Below are 21,761 nucleotides of genomic sequence, written 5' to 3'. Positions count from 1 at the left end.
ACATGAAGTGTATCACTTAAGTAAATCTTATGAGGGATTGAGGATGGCAACACAGTTACCTGGAGCCAAGCTACACCTTGTGGACAACACCAGAGTCCAGAGTCCTCCTGGCTCTTGGTACTCGGTAGCAGTCAAAGCCTCTGTCACCTCTCTGGAAGAGGCAGAAAGTGTCCCAGCAGCAGCTGGTCCTGCCAGATCACTTTTGACCCAGCTCAGCATGTGGCACACTCTCAACAGCCACCAGATTCTTCCCCAAATTGTTTTCACATGACACTATTGTCACCCCAGGGGCAAGTTCAGAACAGCACAGACCCAAGGTGTTGTTCACCCAGACAGCCTCAGGTTGTTAACTCAAATCATGTTCCAAAATGCTTTTATCTGTCAAGCTGTCCCTGATCTACTCTCCCTCCTGATAAAGTCCTAGACCCTAACAGCAGATGACAAAAGACACAGCAATTGAAGAAAAAGACCCAGTCTCAACAGTTTCATACAAATTCTGGCTTCTGAATGTTTTTTGTAACTTCTTGTTCTGGCCACTGGCATTATACTCTGAATTCAGTAGCACCAGGATTTTAGCTGTCCTCTTAGAGCACGGGATCCCCCCTGCAGCAAAAGTACATCTGAACCCAGCCACCCAGACACATGATGATGATTCTGAAGGACCTCACCAACCATACTGACTGTCTTTCTGTGACTTACCTGACTAATTAAAATGAGCCAGCCATATTGTTCCCCTGGTTGTGCAATGACACAAGCAGATCATCTATTTTCTCGATATTCTGGTTGGTTGCCATGGCTGAAGGGAGTGGAGGAGTCTCTGGTATCTGCTGGGAGAGCAGAGCTGGTACTGCTGCTTGTCCCTCACTGGCTGCCTGTCCTGGCTGACTTATGGCCATCAGCTCCTCTGGCAAGGTGGCTGGCCCAGAAGTCAGCAGCTGCCCACAGTCTGTTAGAGCAGAAGGGGAGAACAAAAGAGCATTTCAGCCAGGTTAGCACATTGCAGTGCAGGAGCCCATTTCTGTACGTGTGCCTTCCTCACAGACACTTCAACAGACACCACTCTGGACTATGCAGATATAAAAAAAAAATATCCTTTCAATACTGTGTGGAGAAAGTTACTGCATAAACTGTGGAAACCGAGTGCAGCAACACAAAGATGAGTAGAGCTCTCTTAAGAGGGTGTAACTTCTTTTTTTTTTTTTTTCTTTCCTTAAAGATGTGTCTACATATATTTTATCTATTATTTGCCTATTCATTGTTAATAATATATGTTTCAATATTGATATGCACACACAATCCTAAGATGGCTGTGTCACATTATGCCTAAGTGTAGGAAGACCAACAGATGTTTAAGCCAAGAGTTCTGCTGAATAATTAGCCAGTTAGGTCTCCATTCAGAGCATTGCCAGGAATATGTGTGCTCTCAGTTCTAGTGTACATGACTTATTTCAGGTTTTGTTGTGAAGAATTATCTTAGAATAGAATAATCATTGTCTTGGGGACTCCAATTGGTAGCTCTTCTAAACTGTAAACTCAGAACCAAGCACTTACTGTTTTGAATGCCAAACAGGAATATTCCTGACGTTTGCTGAGATGAAGCAGGGGAATTCTGCAGCTGGTTGATGGCCCCTCCTGCCGTGTTGTGAAATAAAGAGGCTTGTTGCTGGGGAGGAGAAGCAGTTCCTTGCATTCCTGCCATGCTGTTTTGAGAAGAGTACATGGGAGACTGCTGCAGCTCTTGCTGGCTCATGCTGGCTTCATGCAAGGCAGACATGGAAGCTGAAGAGATGAAGAGGGTGACTTGTTGCTCTTGAGAACTTGGTGACCCTTGGACCAGCTGGATCTGGGGGGAGTTGTGGAAGATGGCTGGCTGCTGGGCTTCAGCCTGGCTGGACCCAGGATTCTGAAGAGAAGACACTGTGGTCTGGCTCTGGAATTGCATGGGCTGCTGCTCCTGGTTCATCGATGCCATGTTGGTCTGTGGATGAAAAATGGACTGGCCCTGCTGCTCCTGACTGGGGACTGGGTTCTGATTTGGATTGAAAATCATGTTCTGCTTTTGGGAAGCCATGGTACCCATTGCATTCTGATTGCTGAACATCATGTTCTGCTGTTGCTGCTGCTGCTGTTCTTGAGATGGAGGACTGCTCTGAATAGCCACCATGGAATGCTGAGGCTGGAAGATTGCTCCCTGTTGGTTCTGGGGGATTGAACCAGACTGGATGGAGCCTAATGATACTTGAGACTGAAACAAACCTTGCTGGGCAGGCTGAGGCTGAGGCTGTTCTTGGGGAAGCATAGAGCTCTGGATATGAGATATCTGTGTCTGCTGTTGGAAAGAAGACTGCTGCTCAGTGTTGGTTGCTGTCTGGAGAGGGGAGATGGAATTTGGGCTTGTAAAGAATGACATCTGTTCTTCCTGAGCTGCAGGATTGCAGGAACTCTGGGAGAGGAACATGTTGGCAGACTGCTGGTCTTGAGGAACTGAGGAGCTCTGTAGTACACCCATGGTGTTTTGGGAGTGGAACATTGGAGGTTGCAGTTGGTCTGCAGAATTAGTACTGGTCTGGTTGTGCACAATAGAATTTGGACTGTGAAAAATCGACCCTTGTGCTTCCTGTGATATATTTTGAGCATCACCAATAGGATTCTGAGAGTGGAAAAGCTGAGCTTGTGAATGCTGAGATTGCTGCATAAAGCTTCCCGACTGAATAGACATGATTTCTCCACCTTGCTGGAACAGCCCAGCTCCTTGTTGTTGAGTTCCACTGGTAGAAGAAAAGAGATTAACCTGTGATTGACTTTCCCCACTATGCTGCATCTGCACCATGGTCTGAAACACAGTACTCTGCATCTGTTTACTCTGACCTGAAGCTTCTTCTCCATCTGCAGAACTTGATGCCTGAAAAATAGTAGGTCCGTTGTTGGAGACCTGCTGCTGAGCAGCAGCAGCAGTCTCATTTCCAGAAACACCAGGAGATGAAGAGAACAACTCACACTGCATCTGCATGTCTTCATTTGTTGATAACCCACTCATGATGTGAGAAGCCTGCTGGTAAACAGGGGACTGCTGGAGAGCTCCATTCCCTGAAGTTGTTGAAGAGAACAAATCAGACTGCATCTGTGTTGCAGCTTGGCAGATGTTTTGTTGGATTCCTATCACCATTGCTGCAGAAGTCTCCATTGCTTGCTGCTGCTGCTGCTGCTGCTGCTGCTGTTGGTTGGACAAAGCGTTTTCAGGCTGCGAGTGAACATTTTCAGCTCGGCCAGGCAGGAGGTTGTCTGGTCTGGAATGGACAGCTGTGTCTGAGGAGGAAAATATCCCAGAACTGACAGTATTTTGGATCTGACTAACTTGCTGAAAGATGTCTGCATTTAGCTGATCTTGAACATCCTCACTGCTGTCTGAGCCAGAAAACAAAACCGAGGATAACTGCTGCTGAGCTTCCAGCACCTGCTGCACCAAGTCAACGTTTCGGTTGCTGCCAGTGGCAGTGTTAGTTGCAAAATTTCCAGCCTGCAGCTGCTGTATAGTGTTCTGTAGCTGACTGACACCACTTGCTGAGGAGAAAATACTTGATGAAATCTGTTGCTGCAATGCCTGTGCTGGTTCCGAGAGCGTAGGCTGCTGTTGTTGTGATGCATCAGTTAGCTGTGACAAAGTCACCACTGTGCCATCTGACTGCAAGACTTCCCTGCTTTGGGAATCCCTTGTTTGGAACTGTGCAGCTTGCTGCAATAATGCATCACTGTTCTGCAGCTGACCTGGAGTAGAGACCCCAGAAAAGCTACCAGACTGGGAAATGTCCTGTGTTTGGATAGTAGTTAGTGTCTCTGGATTATACACCTTGGGCTGTATTTGTTGCTGGCTCTCATTTTCAGAAGGTAAATGGGAAGCAGAAGTTGATATGCCAGACATACTGTTCTCCAATGTTTGCTGAGTTGGTCCAACCACATTTGAAGCCTGAAAAGAGCAATACATGAAACAATTTGTAAGCTTCCTCAGGTTATGCTTCTAAATTTCCACCAGTCCACTATCTCCAGGAAAGATCAGGAGGAAGAGCTGATGAAGAAGATCTCCATACAGAACTAAACAAGTAAGCAAACAACTTGGAGCAGAAACACCAGTTCAAAGAAGGAGTCAAGGCACAATTTAATGAAAGTAATGCTATCAGGTGATGCAAATAATATTCTTACAGGAATTTACTAATTCTGTGTCATAGATCAAAATAAATTCATCACAGTATCACTAATCAGCCATTCAGTTTGAAAGCAGGAACAACAAACAACTTTCAAAGGAAACTCTCTATTATTTTAATCCTGCTCTGTGTGTTTTGTCCAGATGGATCTCAGGCATGACATTATTCTTCTCCACCACTAGACCATGGACTGATGGGTAGAGGTAACTGAGGTTACTAAAGCTACTGTCTTCAGATCACAACTTACCTTGAAGACAGGGGGAGATCTTTTTTCTGCACTTACTTCCATGGGAGCCACATCTTCATTCTTAATCATACTGCTTGGGATGAGTGGAGTTATCAAGGCACTAGGAAGAATGTTCACCTTCTCCAGGTTACAACCAGTGGCCTTCACTGCTGCAGTCACAGAGAAAAATAAAAGAAGGGCAAAAAACCATTAACAGTCCTACACAAAGAGTGGGTGTCTGACCTCTGGTTCCTGGGAAACCTGGAGTAGAACATGCACAGAAATGAACTGCCAAGAAAGGAGCTGGCTAGCAGAAAACTCACAGAAAAAGTAAATTAAGATTCACTGAGTAAATGAAATGGAGGATACAAAGCAACAAAAATAGCACATTGTGTTCTTATGAACAGCAGATGTTCCCCTGAAGCTGTTGGTGTCTTTCCTTGGTTTAGCCTCCATGCTAAGTCAGATGGATGTCAGGCCTGTCCTGACCCATCAGTTATTATTTTCCTCATATTTTTATTCTTGCTACTCAAACTCTCACCAGTCCTTTTATCACCTTGTTTCATTGCCCTAAATATTTTTGCATATTTCTCCCCCAAATATTCTCCACAGGTTTAAACTCATCGTACCTTTTATTATCTTCCCTAACAAGCTGTAAACTCACCTTGTAAATATATCCCCTGCCAAGACCAAGCTATTAACTTCAAACATGAGCTTCCTGATTTTAACCTGAAGCTATGGATTCCTATCAAACTTGTGATCACGTTGGTAATTTGCTTACCTCTCAACCTGCTCTGGAAATTTCCACTGACCTTTGCATGCTACCATCATCTTAACAAGAAACTAAGAAACATTTTCTTCCTCCACTTTTATTTTGATACCAGAAGGATCAATTCGCCTCACACTTAAAGACCAGGCAAGCCTCAAACCCCCTTTTCTGGGACAAAAAGACAAACTTTGGATGGACAGAGTGGTCAGAAAACAAAACACCTCACTGAAGGGAATAGGTTGGAATGAGGACTCTTAACTCAAGCCACTGACAGCAGAGTCTTACAAACCACTGAGCAGCTTCTGAAAAATACCAAGTTGGCACCTTCTTGATTTTCAGTACTCAATTATTCCCCATTTTATGGGTTGTTTTTGCTTAAAATTAACACTACAGTTTCTAAAGCTTTTGTATTAATTGCCATCTTAAGACTTTTTTTTTTCCCTTCACTTCCAAGCACATTAAGTGGAGATTAACTGCAGTGCCTGAGGCATGAAAAATGAAAATTACTTTTTAATTACTAGTTTTTGCAATATTTTTGTTCTGTGCTAGCTCAAGTTAAGATATACTGAAAGGAATATTGCTACAGAGTACATTATTCAGAATCAGAGAACAAGCCTAACTATAAGAATATGACCAGATTTTACAGTCAGACACATATTCACAGGATGTCTCATTCCTCCAAATTTCGGTAGGATTTGATAGTTAAATTATTAACAATAATGATCAATTTAGTACCTTTTATAGCCTCTTCAAAAGAACAATGTTGGGCTGGGCTGGAAATTTCCTTCTTCACATTAATATTCAGAGTACCAGCTGTTGAGACAAAACACAGAAAACACACCAAAAAAATCTTATATCTTAAAGAAATTAAGGCTCTTTGAAACCCACACAAACTGTGGCACTGTGTATTGTAATACAGATCAATAAATAAGAATGCATGATATGGTCATACTTCAACTTCCCTCTGGATAAAGTTTGGTGCTATTCTTCAGTTGTACTTGCTGCACAAGTTAAACATCTGCTTCCTTCCTGTTCAGCTTCATTTTGAGCTAGAAAGGGATGCTGCTTTGTAAGAACAGCTGAAACTTGAGATACTTGCCACATAAATGAAAATAACCAAGCCTTTGGATTTTATTATTTAGCAGAGCAAACCTTGCCAGCAAGAGGAGTCTGAAAAGTTCCACGTTATTTGACACTGCTGTTGTAGGGACTAAATACCATGAAATCAGAAATGAGATGCTAAGCAGGTAGAAGGGCCCATTTCTCCCTCCTGCTTTCACTTTTACATACATGGATCTGGAGTGTAGGTAAATGGCTGCACATCATGAGATCTTCCAGCATTGGTCACCACGTATATTCCCACAGAAACAGCTGAGGTTATTTGCTGGTCATGATATGGTGGCACCTTCACAATAAGGTGATTCTGGAATGCAAAAGTAATTTAGAAAGCACATTAGTTAGAAACTTCTATTCCATGACTATTTATCTGAATTGTATTTACAGCCATCAAAACTGAAGAGACTGATAAAACATCATAAAAACAAAGACTGTGGGGGAAACATGGTTGAGTTACACTTCCAATGAACTTGTGGGAGAAGAGAGAATAATCTGCCTGCATGATGCTCATTGTCAACTTATATTTCAAGTGGAGCAAAGACATCTAAAGTCCAGTATTTTAAACCCCAGCTCATGCCTCACAATCCTCAGGGAACCACAGTCTGTTTGCCACCAACCTCAGCCACTCAGCTGTTCTGCTGAATCAGGCCTGGGCAGCCACTGGGAGCAGATGGAGGAGGCAGCTTCAGGTTACACCTAAGCGGATTTAACACTGAGCAGACATCAAAAAATAGGCCTGCAGTCAGTCATCAGCAGGCAGAGTGATGAGTGATCTGTCTATTCCCCAAGGGAAGTGAGAAATCACTCCTACCACTGCCCACACCAACACTGCCCTCAGAGGTGGCTTTGTCAGAGCATTTACATCTAATAATTTCTCTAATTTCAGTCCAACAGTCCATAAAGACACCGAGTTGCATCAGAAAGAACAACTGTTTTGCAAACCATTTCAGAGCAGGAGAGAAGTGCAGCCAGGTACACAGCCCCTGGCACACACACAGCCTGGCTCCACTCAGCCATCTCAGGTGTCCTTAGGAAAGCCACTGGGAAAAGTACTGCTGGACTTCTAATGGCATTGCATGTGATGGCAAAGCCTGGCAGAGCTCATAGCCCACACTCCTATTGTGGCATCTAAGTTCTCTGTTAGAAACTGAACAATTATACTTGTGTAAATCCAAAACACTGATATTCTACCAGGCACACTAAAGAAAAGGAATAGTATTTCTAGAAATGCAGAAGAAGAAGGAAAGGTTTGCTTGATTTTGCTTTGGAAATTAAGTTATAATAACAACAACAACAACAACAATAATAATAATAATAATAATAAACAACCACTTACCTGATGAAATAATTCCATGTCTATTTCAGCTTCTGCCTTCCAAGAATTCTCATCTAAATTTAAAAGTTAAAAAGGTAAAAATCCAAGTTAAAAAGCATCACTTATTGTACATACATGTAAAGCAATCTCTTTCAGAGCCCATGATTCTGCTTCTCACAGTTTGCTCTCTACAACTAAAGTTCACCCAACACAAACCCAGACATCATGCTCTCTTCAGCACCCCAAGCCGTTGTTGTTTTCACACTAACCAGAAACATTCTCTTGGAAAATCACTTTTGTTCCCTTCAGAAAGTTCTTGCCAATCAGAAAAACTTCCTCTTCACCCTTCACTGAACAACTGTGCAGACTTTTCTTTAGGATCTCTGGAACTCCTGCTGGTTGAGCTGCAATTGAAAGAACACATCATTTGAAATCATGAAAATATCAACACCCAAACCAAAAGCTTTTACTTTCAGGAAAATCATTCCTGAGATTCTTTCTTTGCAACATCTTTCACCACCATCCTTTCAGAAGATAAAACACTTCCATTACTGCCTCACCCTATGTAATACCTTCACAAAAATCACAGCAATGTAGATGATGCACTAATAATATTTTCCCTTTTCTCCTGCATTTATTACATCTTTAAAAGGAAATGCAGTGTTTGAGCTAAAGCTGAAGTGAGTGAGGAATTCAGGAGTGAAGAAAACCTGGTGCTGCAATGTCCTGGCATTGAGAGCCACAAACAAAAGCCCAGCCCTTGGGGGAAGCTGAAGAACCCCTTCCACTTCATCCTTATGCTCGTAAAAACATTCTGATGAGGCTTATGAGCTTTTAATGAGCTTTCTGGCTGCTGCAAAAACTACCTCAGGGCTCTGAGCAATCCATGTTGTGTCCCTGTCTGTGCAGGGGGGTAGAATGGGATGAGCTTTTAGGTCCTTGCCAACCCAAACCCTGCTGTGACTCCAGGACTTTGCAGAGCTCTGCACTTCAGCTGATACAAAGCCTGGACAGAGCCCCAGCTCTGCTCTTGGGGAGCACAGCACTTTATAAACCAGCAAAAGGATCACAGTTACCAAAGCCACATCCCTGGAAACCTCCACCCCTCCTCAGCCAGTGATTCTGATGATGATCCATGTCCTGTATTGTACAACTTCTCTTTGCTGCAAGCTACCTCTGCTTCTTTAAGCATAAATCAAACAAGACCCTGGCTATTAAATGAAAATCAGATGCAAGGATAATATAAATACAGGCAAACATTTTAAAATAATGTATTTTGTCACATTTTAAATGTTACAAAAAATTCCAGTTTCTAAAGAAGGTTTCTAGATCCCCTTTTCTACCCACCATACAATCCAAGTGGCAGAAGCTCAGACCTGTGCTCTGCAATTCTGTGCCCCACTTTTAGTGTTTAATAACTATCCTCTGGGCTTCCTACACAGAGGAACATACATACTGCAACAATCCACATTATTTAATGACCTTTCAGAAAGGATTTCTCTACAGCTGTTGCAGTGGGTTCCCAGGCAACCGTTACACAACTACTAAATACGCTCAAGGCACACGAACTTCTGAAAAGAGTAACTGGGTTTAGGTTTGCTAGCAAGTCCACAAAGCCCATTTACAATGCAGACCTTAAAGAAAGAGCCTGCATCTCCTTCATGTCTCTCCTGTGGTTTCAGGGGCACTACTGCTACTGGGCAGCAGGATTAGTGACCAAACACACCAGAAACGGGCTCTGAAAAATGTGAACCTTATTCTGAGAAGGTACAGTACACATCTCCAGTGAGATGTAGCAAACAAATCAGATGCCACGTGCTCAAGGAGATTTAGATTAATAATTTAATAAGCACTATTTTATACCATACTGACAGAAAACATACATGTACTAACACGATTTGGATGGCTAAGGTCTACTGCAAGTCACTGTAACTTCAGAGTTCAGCAAGCAGAAGCAGGGAATCCTGGAAGGCAAACCTGGGAAGAGCCCATCACCCACACCACTCCTCAAAGACACAAGTCTGACCAGAGTATTTTATTTCTTTGTTTCAGACTTCAGCAATGGAGATGCTATAAAATTCCTATTTTAAAATCAGTCTCTAAAACATCTCAGACTCTTGGTTTCTACTCATAATAGCAAGTTTGGGGCTGTTACATATTTAAGAAAACAATAGATTTCCATTCCCTTTTTTGCTAGGATTTAAATAATTTAATCTGTAAGCAGAAAGTCAATGGCACAAACATAACATCTACAGAAAGAGCTTTCAGCCATTTTACAGAAAAGGGTTTTTTTTCTTAAATCTGAGAGGTCTGTGCTTGTCAGCCTTTCTGGGCTTTCCTCAGGGTTCCTGCTCTCCCCAGGCCTCAGGAAGGGATTCCCTGTGTGAGCAGGGGGGCACGGGGCTTCACGGGGGCAGCTGCTGAGAAACCTGAGGTGGTTTGAATTCTCTCCTCTCCTGGTCTGCTCTTTGGCAACAAAACTGCAGCTTCTGATGAGCTGAACAGGAGCCCAGACACAAGGGATACTGACAGTGTTTAGAAAAATAAACCCAAAACCAATAACTCTGTTTTATACAACAGAAAAAGCAGAACACAAGAGCCCAGGAGCTTGCACAATCCTGCTGCCCTCCATGCAGGGAGAAAAAGCTTTCTTGTCATCTTGCTCATCAAGAAGTATCCATCAGCTGTATCAAACATGATTCCATATCTCTCCTTCTGGCCAGATGAGCAGAATTCCCTGTCACTAGCAGCCCTGGGACACAGGCAGCTCCAACACACTGCAGCCTCCTCTGATTTAGTTTTCCTGCTGCTCAGAGTAACCCAACCAGTCAGTGCTGTCATCTGCCCTCAGTGCTAAACAAAACATTTTAATAAACAGCTATAAAAAGGCTCATTCTTGCACTGACCCAGAACAGATTCAGCCTTTTGCCCCAGGAACTACCACAGCTGTAAAAGCCATGTCTTCAGCAGAAGTCCTTCCTATCACTGCAAACTGACAGATGAATGTGACAATACAGAAGAGGTTAAAACCCGTATCAAAGAAGTCATACAAGAAGTTCAAACCAATCATGACAAAAATTCTGACCTTGTAAAAGGCAAAAATTCACTTAATAAAAGTTTTAACTACTTCTAAATACTGGTCAGTCATTTAACTAAGACCCCACACCAAATAAAACCAATCCATGTCATCTTAGCTGTATCAATTCTGAAATTATAATAAATTAACATTGGGGTTTTTTCCCCCCAACACACTTTATGATAACCCCATTAAATTCCAGAGTCCTCCAATACCAACTTTTTGATACTTACTGCACAATATTGGGGAGGAAGGAGTCTGAAGAGTCAAAGTTGAACCATCTTTACGAGTGATGTTAACACGGAACACCAGCCTGGCTCGTGTGCTTTTCTTCTTGGAACCAGCAATCCCTATCCTAGCTTCCACATCTGCATTTCTCAGCTTCAGGATTCCCACACAATCAACCCTAACAACAGAAAAAGGTTGGGAGTTTAATAGAGAATTTAAGATGTTCAACATCTTTAGTAAATTTTCAACCAGTTACACAAGCCATAAACTTTTGGAGCAATTACTGAAATATTAAAAAATTCATTTTTTCTATTTACATGAAATCTCTGTGTGACCTTTCCCATGATGTAGCCCATTTTGCAGTTCATCCATACATAATTTGAATGATGAATCATGGAAGGAATATGAAAGTAATATTGAATAACACAGAAAATGCAATGTAACCAAGTAATTCTGGTGAGCATTCCATTGACAATCACAGCTCTTCATTCTTCCATTCCTGGGGCTCGATCTGGGTTTGTAAGATCATTACTACAAAATATTCTGCATTCACTTAAAGCATTAGTAGACAAAAACTTACTGTATTCATAACATTTTTTTTATGCTCAGTAGAACTTGGAAGTGACAGATACATCATACCATAACTGTGGTCCTAGAGGAAATGTACACAGGGCAGGGTGAGAGAGGGATGCAGTGCTGACTGACCAAAAGACATGGTAGGTGCAAAATTATTTCAAGCAAGAAAATAAAAAAAAAACCAAAAAAAGCAACAAACAAAAAATCCCCAAACACAATGTGTGCTAAGAATAATATTGTGAATTTACCAGGATCTTAGGCCTTATGATCAAGAAGTACAGAGACCATCTGACATCTGAGTGGAATGAATTAAGGACCAGCTCAGTAGCAGAGAGGCTGTCAGAAGGTGGCACTGGCATTACCACTGACAGAGAGTTGCTACAGCATCACTGAAATACTGGGGAGGTTTCTTTTAGGACATCAGGATATTCTGTGAGAAAACAGCCTAGGCAAAAAGTTTCTCTCTAGCTAATTCCAAATCCCTCTTTCGAGCATCTCTGTACTCATGGATTTATGTTGACACTTGAGAAGAATGACAAAATTATCCTCCAAGTGGCAATTTCCAAACTTGTCATGGGAATATATTTTATATTAAAAAACCATAAGCGATTCAGGCTATTAGCAAACTGTATTATCCTGCCTAAGAAGTGGACTCTCTAAACTGAAGAAACATTTCTTCTCTTGAAATGAGACAAACTGCTAAGTAAAGAGAAGCAGCTTGCAACCACACACCCGTTGGATGTTCTGCTGAAAAGAACAACCTGAAAGCAAAGAACTCCCCTCCTGTATATTAAGATAGATGTGAAAGCTTAATGAGGGAATTATTTACATATAAAGTTTCTTAGGAGCTCTGCATATGCAGGGGGTCTGGGGGTACCCATGTTTTCCTTACCAGCAATTCTGCTCTTGTTCAAGGACAAGACAACCAGCACAACCAATGACCACTTTACACTTGATGTCATGCTTGAAGATGCATGTGAGTGTTCACACAGAATGTGAAACTAACGTAACAAGTTAACTGGTGAAGTCCTAGGAAAGACCAGGTTAAGCATGAAGTATAGTAACAACCTGATTCTTATACATGTAGCTTCACTAGGTGCTTGGTGTGTGCCAAGATGTTCCAGACTTTTAACTACTAATCCATCCAATCCAGAAAAGGACATCAGTTTCTGAAAAAAAGCTAGTCAATGAAAATAATAAAAAACAAGGACCAAAAGCTACTCACGCAAGTGTCATGTTGTTGCTGGGGTCCAGGCCCACCTCAATAACCGTGGTCCCCTCTATATCCACCTCTTTGCAGGGAGTGGTGTTCCTCCCAGTAACTCTGCAGGCCTGATAGAACCCGTGGGGCTTCACCCGCCCGGAGTCGTTACCCACAAACACCTGGAGCACCACGGGCTCGTTGTGACCTTCCAGCTGAAACCACAACACAAATTCAGTGTTTCCATTGGCCACCAATGCCCCTGAATTAAAACAGGCAATACTTTTTATACAGCTGAATTTGAAGTGCATCTGCTCCTAGTTTTACTGGAAGCAATCCTAAGGGAAGAAGGAATTTTTCATCTAGTTCGTAAACAAAGTGCTAATATTTTTTATCTTTTGTCATTTGTTCTTCTGTTAAAGGCAAGTCAACCATTCAATAAGCAGGTAAAATTATTTTTTACTTATAATTATTTCATTTTTAAACCAGCTTGGATCCTATCCATCTTCACACAGAATTACTCCAACTTTCAGGTTCTCTTTCAACCCTTTACTCTCAGCCCAACTGTGACTATTTCCCCATCTCTTCCCTGGATTCTCCTTCCCCACCAGCATCCCCCAGTCAGCAGACAAAGGGACCATTTGCTGTGGCTGGTTCTGAGGTTGATGAGACTGTTGATCAGCACACACATGCTGATGGATCCATTACCAGGCTACACAACCCCACTCTGGTGCTACAGACTGAAAACACTGTGCTGTACAAGTAAGTCTGGAAGTAAACCTGGGTGCTGCATCACGAAGTAACCTCTCATTCCTTTTAGGTAATAGAAGAAAAATAGTATGCTCCTCATCTCCAAAAGCAGCAGACAGCTTACAGCAGGGAGATGGGCTACTGCTGTTACAGGTGGGCAAAGCCAAAAGCTTTCTGGAGGTGGCCCCAGTGCAGGCTCCCAGGCAGGACAGGCTGCACCTCACCAGTGCTGCCAGAGCAGAGCAAGCTCCAGAGCTCTACTGAACTAGCAACATCCTAGCACTGTTCTTCCCCATCTCAACACCCCCTAAAAAAAAAAAACAAAAAACCAGAAACCAAAGAAAAGAAAAAGCCTTCTTGTCTTTTCCAATTTTTTCCCACTAGCTCAGATTCCCTGAAGATCCACTGACTGGTTTTGTCTGTCCAACCCTGGCAGGCTTTCATCCGCCGGGTGCCTACTGGTGAAGCAAGCTTGAGCTTCCAGGAATTCAGTAGAACAAGACTGTTCCAAACAGAATTTTCACTGATGGATGCTGAAGAGTAGCTAGGAAAGGAATTAAAAGGAAATTCAAATGAACAAAGGCCCATTAAGAAAACTCAAAGAAATGAGCACTAAATCACCATAGCAACAGGACTATATGAAGGGATCCTTTTCTTATGAAACTTTACTGGATTTCTACATTACTCAGGAGGATTGAGAGAAGGGTTGGAGATGTTTCTAACACTGATGAACAGGACTTTAAAGACACTTCTACAGTCTGTCAGCAATTCTCAGCACAGAATAAACTCAGCTGTAAATTAGTTTGGATTGAGAACTCCTCTACTGCTTTCTTGAAGTGGCTTCACTAAGGGAAAGTAAGAAAGAAAACATCTTTGTCTTATTTGTATGATAACAAATAGTTGTCTACTCCTCAACCCGCTGGCCACACTTCTCCCAGTGCAACCAGGATGCCATTTGCCTCAGCTCAATGTCTCTGCCACGCTGGTTGTGCTCAGTTGTGTCCACTCTCACTCATGCTGATGGGTATCCACAACTCCATTTCAGCAACTCCAACCAGGTCACAGCCCTGTGACTACACAAGGGAAGAAACAAGACCTGTGAATTCACACTCAGTGCATCAGTGTGGACTCACTGGAGAACAGCTTCTGAATCTTCTTCCTTCTGAGTAGGAATGTGGAAAGCATCTTTGGAGCCTTCTTGTGGTTATTCTTCCTGTGCAGCACCTCCTTCCCCTATGGGCTTTGGTAAACCTGATCACCAATAATTCTTCCCCTCTTTGAGTGAGGTGAATTACATCAGTTATCCTTTTCTCCCCTCCAGATGAAGCAAGATGAACAAAGCAGCTGAATGCTTGCCAGAGAAACCAGCTCTGCACCAGCCCTGGAATCTCAGACTGCATCTGCTCTACACAGATCTTTCCCCTTGATCTGAAGAGTTGAGGACACCATCCAGTCCCTGCCTCAGAGCAAGTGACCATCAACATCAGCTGAACTTTGAGGCACTGAAGCCCAAGCAGGCACCAGGCTGCACTGCCAAGCCTGCACACAACTGCTCCTCTTTTTTTTCTCCCATTAGACCTTTATGATTGTTGACTCTCCTTCAAACACAGACACTGATTATGCATAATCAGACACTTAATAAAAACAAACAAACAAAAAAGAAAATAAACCCCTGCTTTTTATTTTTCATATTTTAAAAAAATGAAACCTAGTTTTTATGTCCTTACCAATAAGGCACAATGACCCCACTGTCATCAGCAACCAGCTACAGCATTTCACTGCCCTGGCTTTGTACACTTCACGAGTGTCTATTTAACAGCCTGTGTTATTGCAGTCCCACAGGACATGCACCCCAGATTACAGATCACTGCCTTGACATAAACCTTCCTTCCTCCTGTAGCTCTGTGATCCAAACAGATTTCTTGTTACCTGCAAGAAGAGGCACCGTACGGTCTCTACAGCAAAGAGACTGCACAGTTTCCCCCTTTCCCTCTAAAATCAGGGATTCTAGGCCAGAGTGAAGCAAAGCAGCTCCCATTTTACTGAAGCATCCCTGGAAAGGAGTCCCCATGTGCCCAGCACCCAGGTGCCTACCTTCACAGTGGGAAAGCCTTGCTGTGTCCGGTCCTTCACTGAGCCCCGGCTGCCCTCAGTCAGGTAACGAGCCCTGTGCTGGGTTTCTGGCTGGGCCACTATCTTCAGCTCCTTCCCCTCACTCTTAGTTGGATACTGACCACATAACATTGGGGTCTTCTTCCCTCCAGATCCTTTCTGGTTCTCTGACGCTCTGGGAAGTCAAAGCAGATCATTGGAAAGATGTTATAAGCAGCTCCAAAATGAAAACAAAAACTAAAGCACAGAAAAGCTAAAAAGGTGGAGTGGATATTAATGGACAGAAGGTCTTAAGTCAAGAGCAAACTGCAATTCTTTCTGAGAGAGAAGGAAACCTGCAGGGTGAAGAGGAATGGAGCTTTCCTGCCTCCTCCATCCAGTGCAAATAGGAACTGCTTTTAGAGAATAAACATAAAGGAAGGGAAAAGCAGTTAGCATAAAACTATGTTAACAGAAGAAGGCTCACAATCTGCTTTTTCACAGCATATGATAATGTCTGATATTATCTGAATTGGCTGTTTCACTTCTGCAACAAATACGCACATGTCCACACACACACGGGATGGATTTAAGGTTCAATGACACTTCTTGGGATAGGAAAACAGCCTCATGCCTGTCCCACCTGAACTCACATGTCCAGGCAAACTCAAATACTAATTTCTGTCAAAACACACTGATAAATTTCTGTTTAAAAAATTGTTTAAAAAATTGTTTAAAAAAATGTTAAAAAACCCCCAAAACTCTGAGGTAATGGCAGCAATTTGAGCTCAGCAGCGTGTGCAGAAACCCTGTGTCCTTCCAGGTGTGCACCTGTAACACCTCCTGCATTGTGTGTTCAGTTCCATAATTAAAACCTGAATCAAGAAGCCCTCCACAGCATAACATTGGGTGATCAGTTTCCTGTCTTTGCTTACAGACAGGAAACTTTTCTCCTTTGCTCCTTGATTCCACCACATCTCATAGAACCAACAAATGGTTTGGGTTGGAGGGGACCTTAAAGCTCATCCAGTGCCACCCCTGCCATGCCCAGGGACACCTCCCACAGCCCAGGGTGCTCCAAGCCCCATCCAGACTGAGCTGAGACACTGCCAGGGATGGGGCAGCCACAGCTTCTCTGGGCTCCTCCAGCCCCTACCAGGATAATCCCAGCACCAGGCCTGGGACCCAAAATGTTCTGGGAAAAGGGATCCTGGGATTGCCCTGACCTGCCAGCTCTGTCAATTAATACAGGACATTGAGATATGACTGAATCTTGAAGCATTAGAGAGGCAGTCATCAAAATGAAATTCACTTTTAATACTCAAAAAGCAAAGCTTTAGCACTGTAATGTTAATACTTTGGCCTCTCTGACACAACTCTTTTTCTGATGTCTTAAAACCCAAGGCCCTTCAGTTTCCAACACACTGTTTTATATATCGCCATATTTATGCAAAGAGATGCTGCCTAACAACTAAAGTTTTCCCTCTAGAAACCTGAAGTAATCAATACTTTCAATCAGATTAGCTGAGCTTGAAAGCGATTCAAATTCAAAATTCAAAAAGCAAATTCAGATGTAAAGCTTTCTCCAGCTCTTCTCAATGGTCTTTCTCCTCAAATTACAAGGATATATCATTTACACATCCTTTTATTTTTAATATTCATGCACATACAAATTAGTAATGTATTTCAGACACACACATTTATTAGCTTAACTGTTACCAGCCAATGTCTCCTCAAAGCTAGCACTTCTTTTCTAAAAAGAAAAAAGAAAAGTAAGTGGCAAACTCCACAATTCTAATCAAACAGATTTCCTGAGTTAAGCTTTGCCTGGTCCTGGCATCAGGGCTGTCCCAGTGACAACCTGAAAGTGAAACTGAGACCAAGCATGACGGAAATCTGAGACTCTTTGCCCTAAATCCTGATCAGTTCATTTATTTCTAAAAAGCCTTTCAGAAATTCCAACAGTTTCCATGGGAATATATTCTTTTTCTTCCCAGCTCTTAAAGGCAACTGGCTAGAAGTCCCTTTTGAGGCAAGTACCATTTCCACTCCCCAGATTACCAAGGGTGCTTTCCTTGCTCTTCTTAAAGCCAAAAGTAAATTAACTCCCTTGGCTGAACTCCATCAGCTGGAAAGCTAAAAAAAAAAAACACCAAACAAAACCCCAGTCAGTACTGTGACCTAGATTTGTATTGCTAACTCTCCATATTCCAACTGCAGAATTAAGGTTTCTGGTACCCTGGGCATTTCTTATCCCCCAGCTCTTCTTTAAAAGGCCAGCTCTGTTACAGAAGAGTTCTGCTGCAGTTCAGCCCAGCCTGGACACCACATGAGGAAGCAGAGGGTGCTTGTCCACCCAGAGCATCACTATCAGTACCAAGGAACATCCCCTGGTCAGCCCCTACTATTTTAGGCAATGTTAAGAGTCTTGTGATGTTTTAGACTGAGATCATCCCCACTGTTTCAGAGATCACTAAAGCTCATTTAAAAATCCCAGTTCTTGCCTTTTGATAAGGCTCCTTCCCTTGCTCAGGGAGCTCCTCACCTCCTCTGGCCTGGGTGGGGGCATTTCCCCAGTTCCAAGCAGCTGCTCTCCCCGTGCTCTCTGGCTTCTCTGGCTCTACCATGGACTCAGCTTTGCCTTGTTTAACAATTGTGGGTGGAGAGGGAGAGATGCTGGACAACTGCAGTCAGGCTCAGAGTGGCTGCTGCAAGGGGAGACCCAAAGAGCTGCCCAGTGGGGCTCCCAGGCCAGCACAAACTCTGGAGAGTTTCTCAGAATCACTTTCTCACAGTGAAATTTTAAGTATGGAACTGCAATGACTCTGGGAATACAGACTCCAGGCTCTTTCCCTTTGGAATATGAGAAGTTCATAATCTTTCCCATCAGTCAGATCTTAATATTCACCATGACTGTGATGAACATTAGCATGTACTGCAAGCATGTATATGAAAGTAAAAACAGGAACAAAATGTGACACACACACACCCCCCAAAAAAAATAATCTTAAAAATACTAAAGAAGCCACAGGTTAAAAAATAATAAATAAATGTCTTCAGACACTATTTTAAACTGGTGAACTTCTTCCTCTTTAAGCAACTACTGAAATGCATTTAGTGAACAGTGTGAAGTGGGAGAGATGAGACACCACCACCCAGGTGTGCCCACATACAGACACACACATGCACACAACTCAGAAGCACAGAGAGAAACAAGATTAGAGATTTATTTCTGAAAAAATCAAATACAGAATTCACAAGAAAAAACAAAATCTGGTTCACCACATCTTCTTAACATTTTGTAAAAAAGTAAAGTGTGCTTAAATTTCAATCATGAAGAAACTGTTAACTTCTACTCCCATCACTCTCTCTATTTGATCAATAGAGAAAGAAAAAACCAGAAGCAGCTAAAGTGCACAGACTGGAATCCTCACATAAAATCCTGCAAAAAACATTAAGATTTAGGGTGCGTCCAGTCCAGCTTTGCCTTTCTTTGCAAATACAATAACGTTTTCGTTGCCATTTTATAAATGGCATTGTGCATTCTTTTAGGAAGTTCACTTAAACAAGAACACAGATGAGCTCATCAGTGCTGCACCCAACTGCTGCAGGAAAGTGTAGCTTTATCTTCTAAAGAAAGGTTAATAAGTAAGTCTAAGGAGAAGTTACCAGGGGCTGGGACGCAAAAGGGAACAGCAGAGAGAGGAGGGATTTATGTGAGAACCTGAACACTTGGTGGGGAGGGCGGGAGGAGTTTTATTAGTTTGGTTTTGCATATGGTGATAGAACTTTTTTTTTTAAAAAAAAAAAAAAAAAAGCAGATACCAACCCATTTCCTGCTTTTGAGTTGCCTTTGCTGTCCGTGCTGAGCTGAGAAAGGACATAGTGAGGCGCTTTGGCACTGTCGGCATCAAAGATATCCATGTTGGACTCTTCACAATCTCGGCGTTTGATCCCTGGCCTCTGCTTTGGGTTGCGTTTGCGTGATTTACGTGGCACCTCAGTGTTATCATTGTAGGAACTGGTACTCATGTTACTGAAGTTGGAGGGTGATTCCTCCATCCACATACTGCAGCTCTGCTCTGACTCCAATCCACAGCCCTCATCCTGGCAGGACATCCGACTGTTGTCCAGCAAGTCCTCGGGTGGTGGCGAGATGTACAGGACTGTGTGTCTCTTCGGCGTTGACTGCTGCTGCTGGGCTGTGTTACTGGTTAACTGCTTGTCACTTACCCCTCGGGTACTTACCCCCACGGCTGAGGAGCAGCTCTCCACTTGCATAGCCTTGCTGTCGGTGACTGAGGTAGAGTAAATGGTAGGACTGGAAGAGGTGGTAAAGGAGCTGCAAGCACCGCCCATGGAGGAAGAGGAAGGAGCTGAAGAAGCATCTGCGGTGTATAATTCACAAGTAAATACAAGATCCATGGTTCTGTGTGTGCTGGCTATAGCAGTCCCATTGAAATAAGGTGATTTAGGCACCGATTGCTTTCCCCCAACAAATGTTTGGAATTTGGTATAAGGCGTACAGCAATACAGCCTGGCCAGGACAGTGCTTTGGAGATGTCCAAATGAGACTTAGGATGATCCATCGGAATCAATTTGGTTTTAAAACTTAATGTTAATCCATAAAAATGGCTGCAAGGAAACAGCTTTCACTGCCTCAGCTGGACTAGTTAGTTGTGTAGAAGCCATTTAGTCTCAAATAATGGAGCCCCAATGCAAAATGCTTATAATCCACATTCAGTGCCAATTAAACCATTTTATTGTTGGAAATTTTTATTTTTGATAAAGACGGGACTGTGCTTAGCCACAAAATATTAAAATAAGTTTCTAACCTATGAAGCAGAGAACTACAGGTCATTTTTAATGCAGACACTCCCTGCTTCAGAGGCAAATCCTGGAATAAAAATATGAGAAAATAAATGAGAAAAAGAGCTGCTGATTATTCCATCATCAATGAGAAATAAAATATAAAATCAACTGAGTTGGGAGGCAAAATGGAACTGGTATCAGTCACTATGACACAGCTGTTTATTTTGAGGATTCAAAACAGGGATGAAATCTATGTATTGGTGACACACTCAGAGAAAAAGACACGAAATTCCTGCAATTTGACTCGTTCAGTCCCAGAGACTAATTTCTCTCAGACTTCTTTAGCCGAGCTGCTGATGCATCCAGGGGCAGCTTGGGACAGACCTCTGGAGCATTGGTGTGGAGCAGCATCTTTCACCCTGTGACTGCCTCTGCCCCAGGGGTCACACAGCTCAGTCTGCCTTAGACACAAAAGGACAGCTGGGTGATCAAAACAAACCTCAGGATTTCTAGAGAAGAAGAGAGCCCTTTCCACTGAGGACCTCGAGGAGACAGGATGGACACAGGTCTCCAGCGATTCAAACAAACCAGTGGTGGCTCACTGAGGAACAACCAGCTGAATTTTATAAACAGATTTAAACTTCCTAAGGGGGGAGATGCTATTGTATTCATTTCTGCACTGCTGACCACACCTTAACACAATAAACCACAGGGGTAATCTAATTTTGGAAATAAACTGAAACATATATCTGATTGTACAATGTGTTTGTTCAGCTAGTCACTGCTGTCACAGAGGTGACACCTCTTATTAAGAGGAACAAAATGCTTTCTTTCCTTTTTATTGCTTGGGGTTTCTTTAAAATCTGAGCTAGGACCTCTCAAGTCTAAAAGGCATAGAGTTAGTTGAACTGTTTTATCCAATTTAAGCTATTTAAAAGAGAATAAAGTAAGTTCAGCCATCATATCTACATTTAACTAACAACACTTAACAACCTTCCAACAAATCAGTCTTCTTGTGATACCTACTTGGGTATCAATGACTGATGATAAAGAATTCTTAATCAGTTATTGTTCCTTACAGCTTTCCTGTGCTAAAGTGATTTAGTAGCAGACCTACAGTACTTCAGATTGTAAAATTTAGTGGCTATTACAGTTTACCAATAAACTATTCTGCTTTTATCTTCCTAGGAAGGCCCTTCCCCGAACCTCTCAGTGAACCAGGAGCAGATGAATGATACCAGTTCCATTTTCCAGTCTGTTCTTTGGCAAATACAGTGGCTGAAATTGGAGACTTCAGTCACTTTGAACTGCATTCCAATTTAAATTTATCCTTCTATATCATGCATTAATGCAATGCTTTTCTCAAAAACATTTATAGGGTTGGCAAGAACTATTAAATCTA

At 42.6% G+C, this 21,761-nt stretch overlaps 1 protein-coding gene across 3 annotated transcripts in view; it reads right to left on the bottom strand.

The window, feature by feature from the left end:
* Positions 1-21,761, bottom strand: part of NFAT5 (nuclear factor of activated T cells 5) — a 57,598-nt gene that overhangs the window by 6,221 nt on the left and 29,616 nt on the right. Inside the window, exons 2-13 of one of the 3 annotated variants that reach the window (XM_030457610.1) lie at positions 20,383-20,444; positions 19,377-19,935; positions 15,551-15,743; positions 12,731-12,921; positions 10,935-11,107; positions 7,895-8,029; positions 7,647-7,699; positions 6,485-6,617; positions 5,930-6,007; positions 4,447-4,595; positions 1,552-3,964; positions 700-946 (exon numbers count right to left, since the gene is read on the bottom strand). In XM_030457610.1, the coding sequence (XP_030313470.1) occupies positions 708-946; positions 1,552-3,964; positions 4,447-4,595; positions 5,930-6,007; positions 6,485-6,617; positions 7,647-7,699; positions 7,895-8,029; positions 10,935-11,107; positions 12,731-12,921; positions 15,551-15,743; positions 19,377-19,906 (4,287 nt within the window). In that variant the 5' untranslated portion in view covers positions 19,907-19,935; positions 20,383-20,444 and the 3' untranslated portion in view covers positions 700-707. Of the gene's footprint in view, positions 1-699; positions 947-1,551; positions 3,965-4,446; positions 4,596-5,929; positions 6,008-6,484; positions 6,618-7,646; positions 7,700-7,894; positions 8,030-10,934; positions 11,108-12,730; positions 12,922-15,550; positions 15,744-19,376; positions 19,936-20,382; positions 20,445-21,761 lie in introns of those variants that run through there. The other 2 variants (XM_030457608.1, XM_030457609.1) reach the window with 2 other exon arrangements.

The sequence above is a fragment of the Calypte anna genome, chromosome 11, assembly GCF_003957555.1.
Source record: "Calypte anna isolate BGI_N300 chromosome 11, bCalAnn1_v1.p, whole genome shotgun sequence".
In the NCBI taxonomy this organism is placed as follows: Eukaryota; Metazoa; Chordata; class Aves; order Apodiformes; family Trochilidae; genus Calypte; species Calypte anna.
The sequence above is the reverse complement of the archived record's forward strand: the minus strand, read 5'-3'. Positions and strand labels throughout refer to the sequence as shown.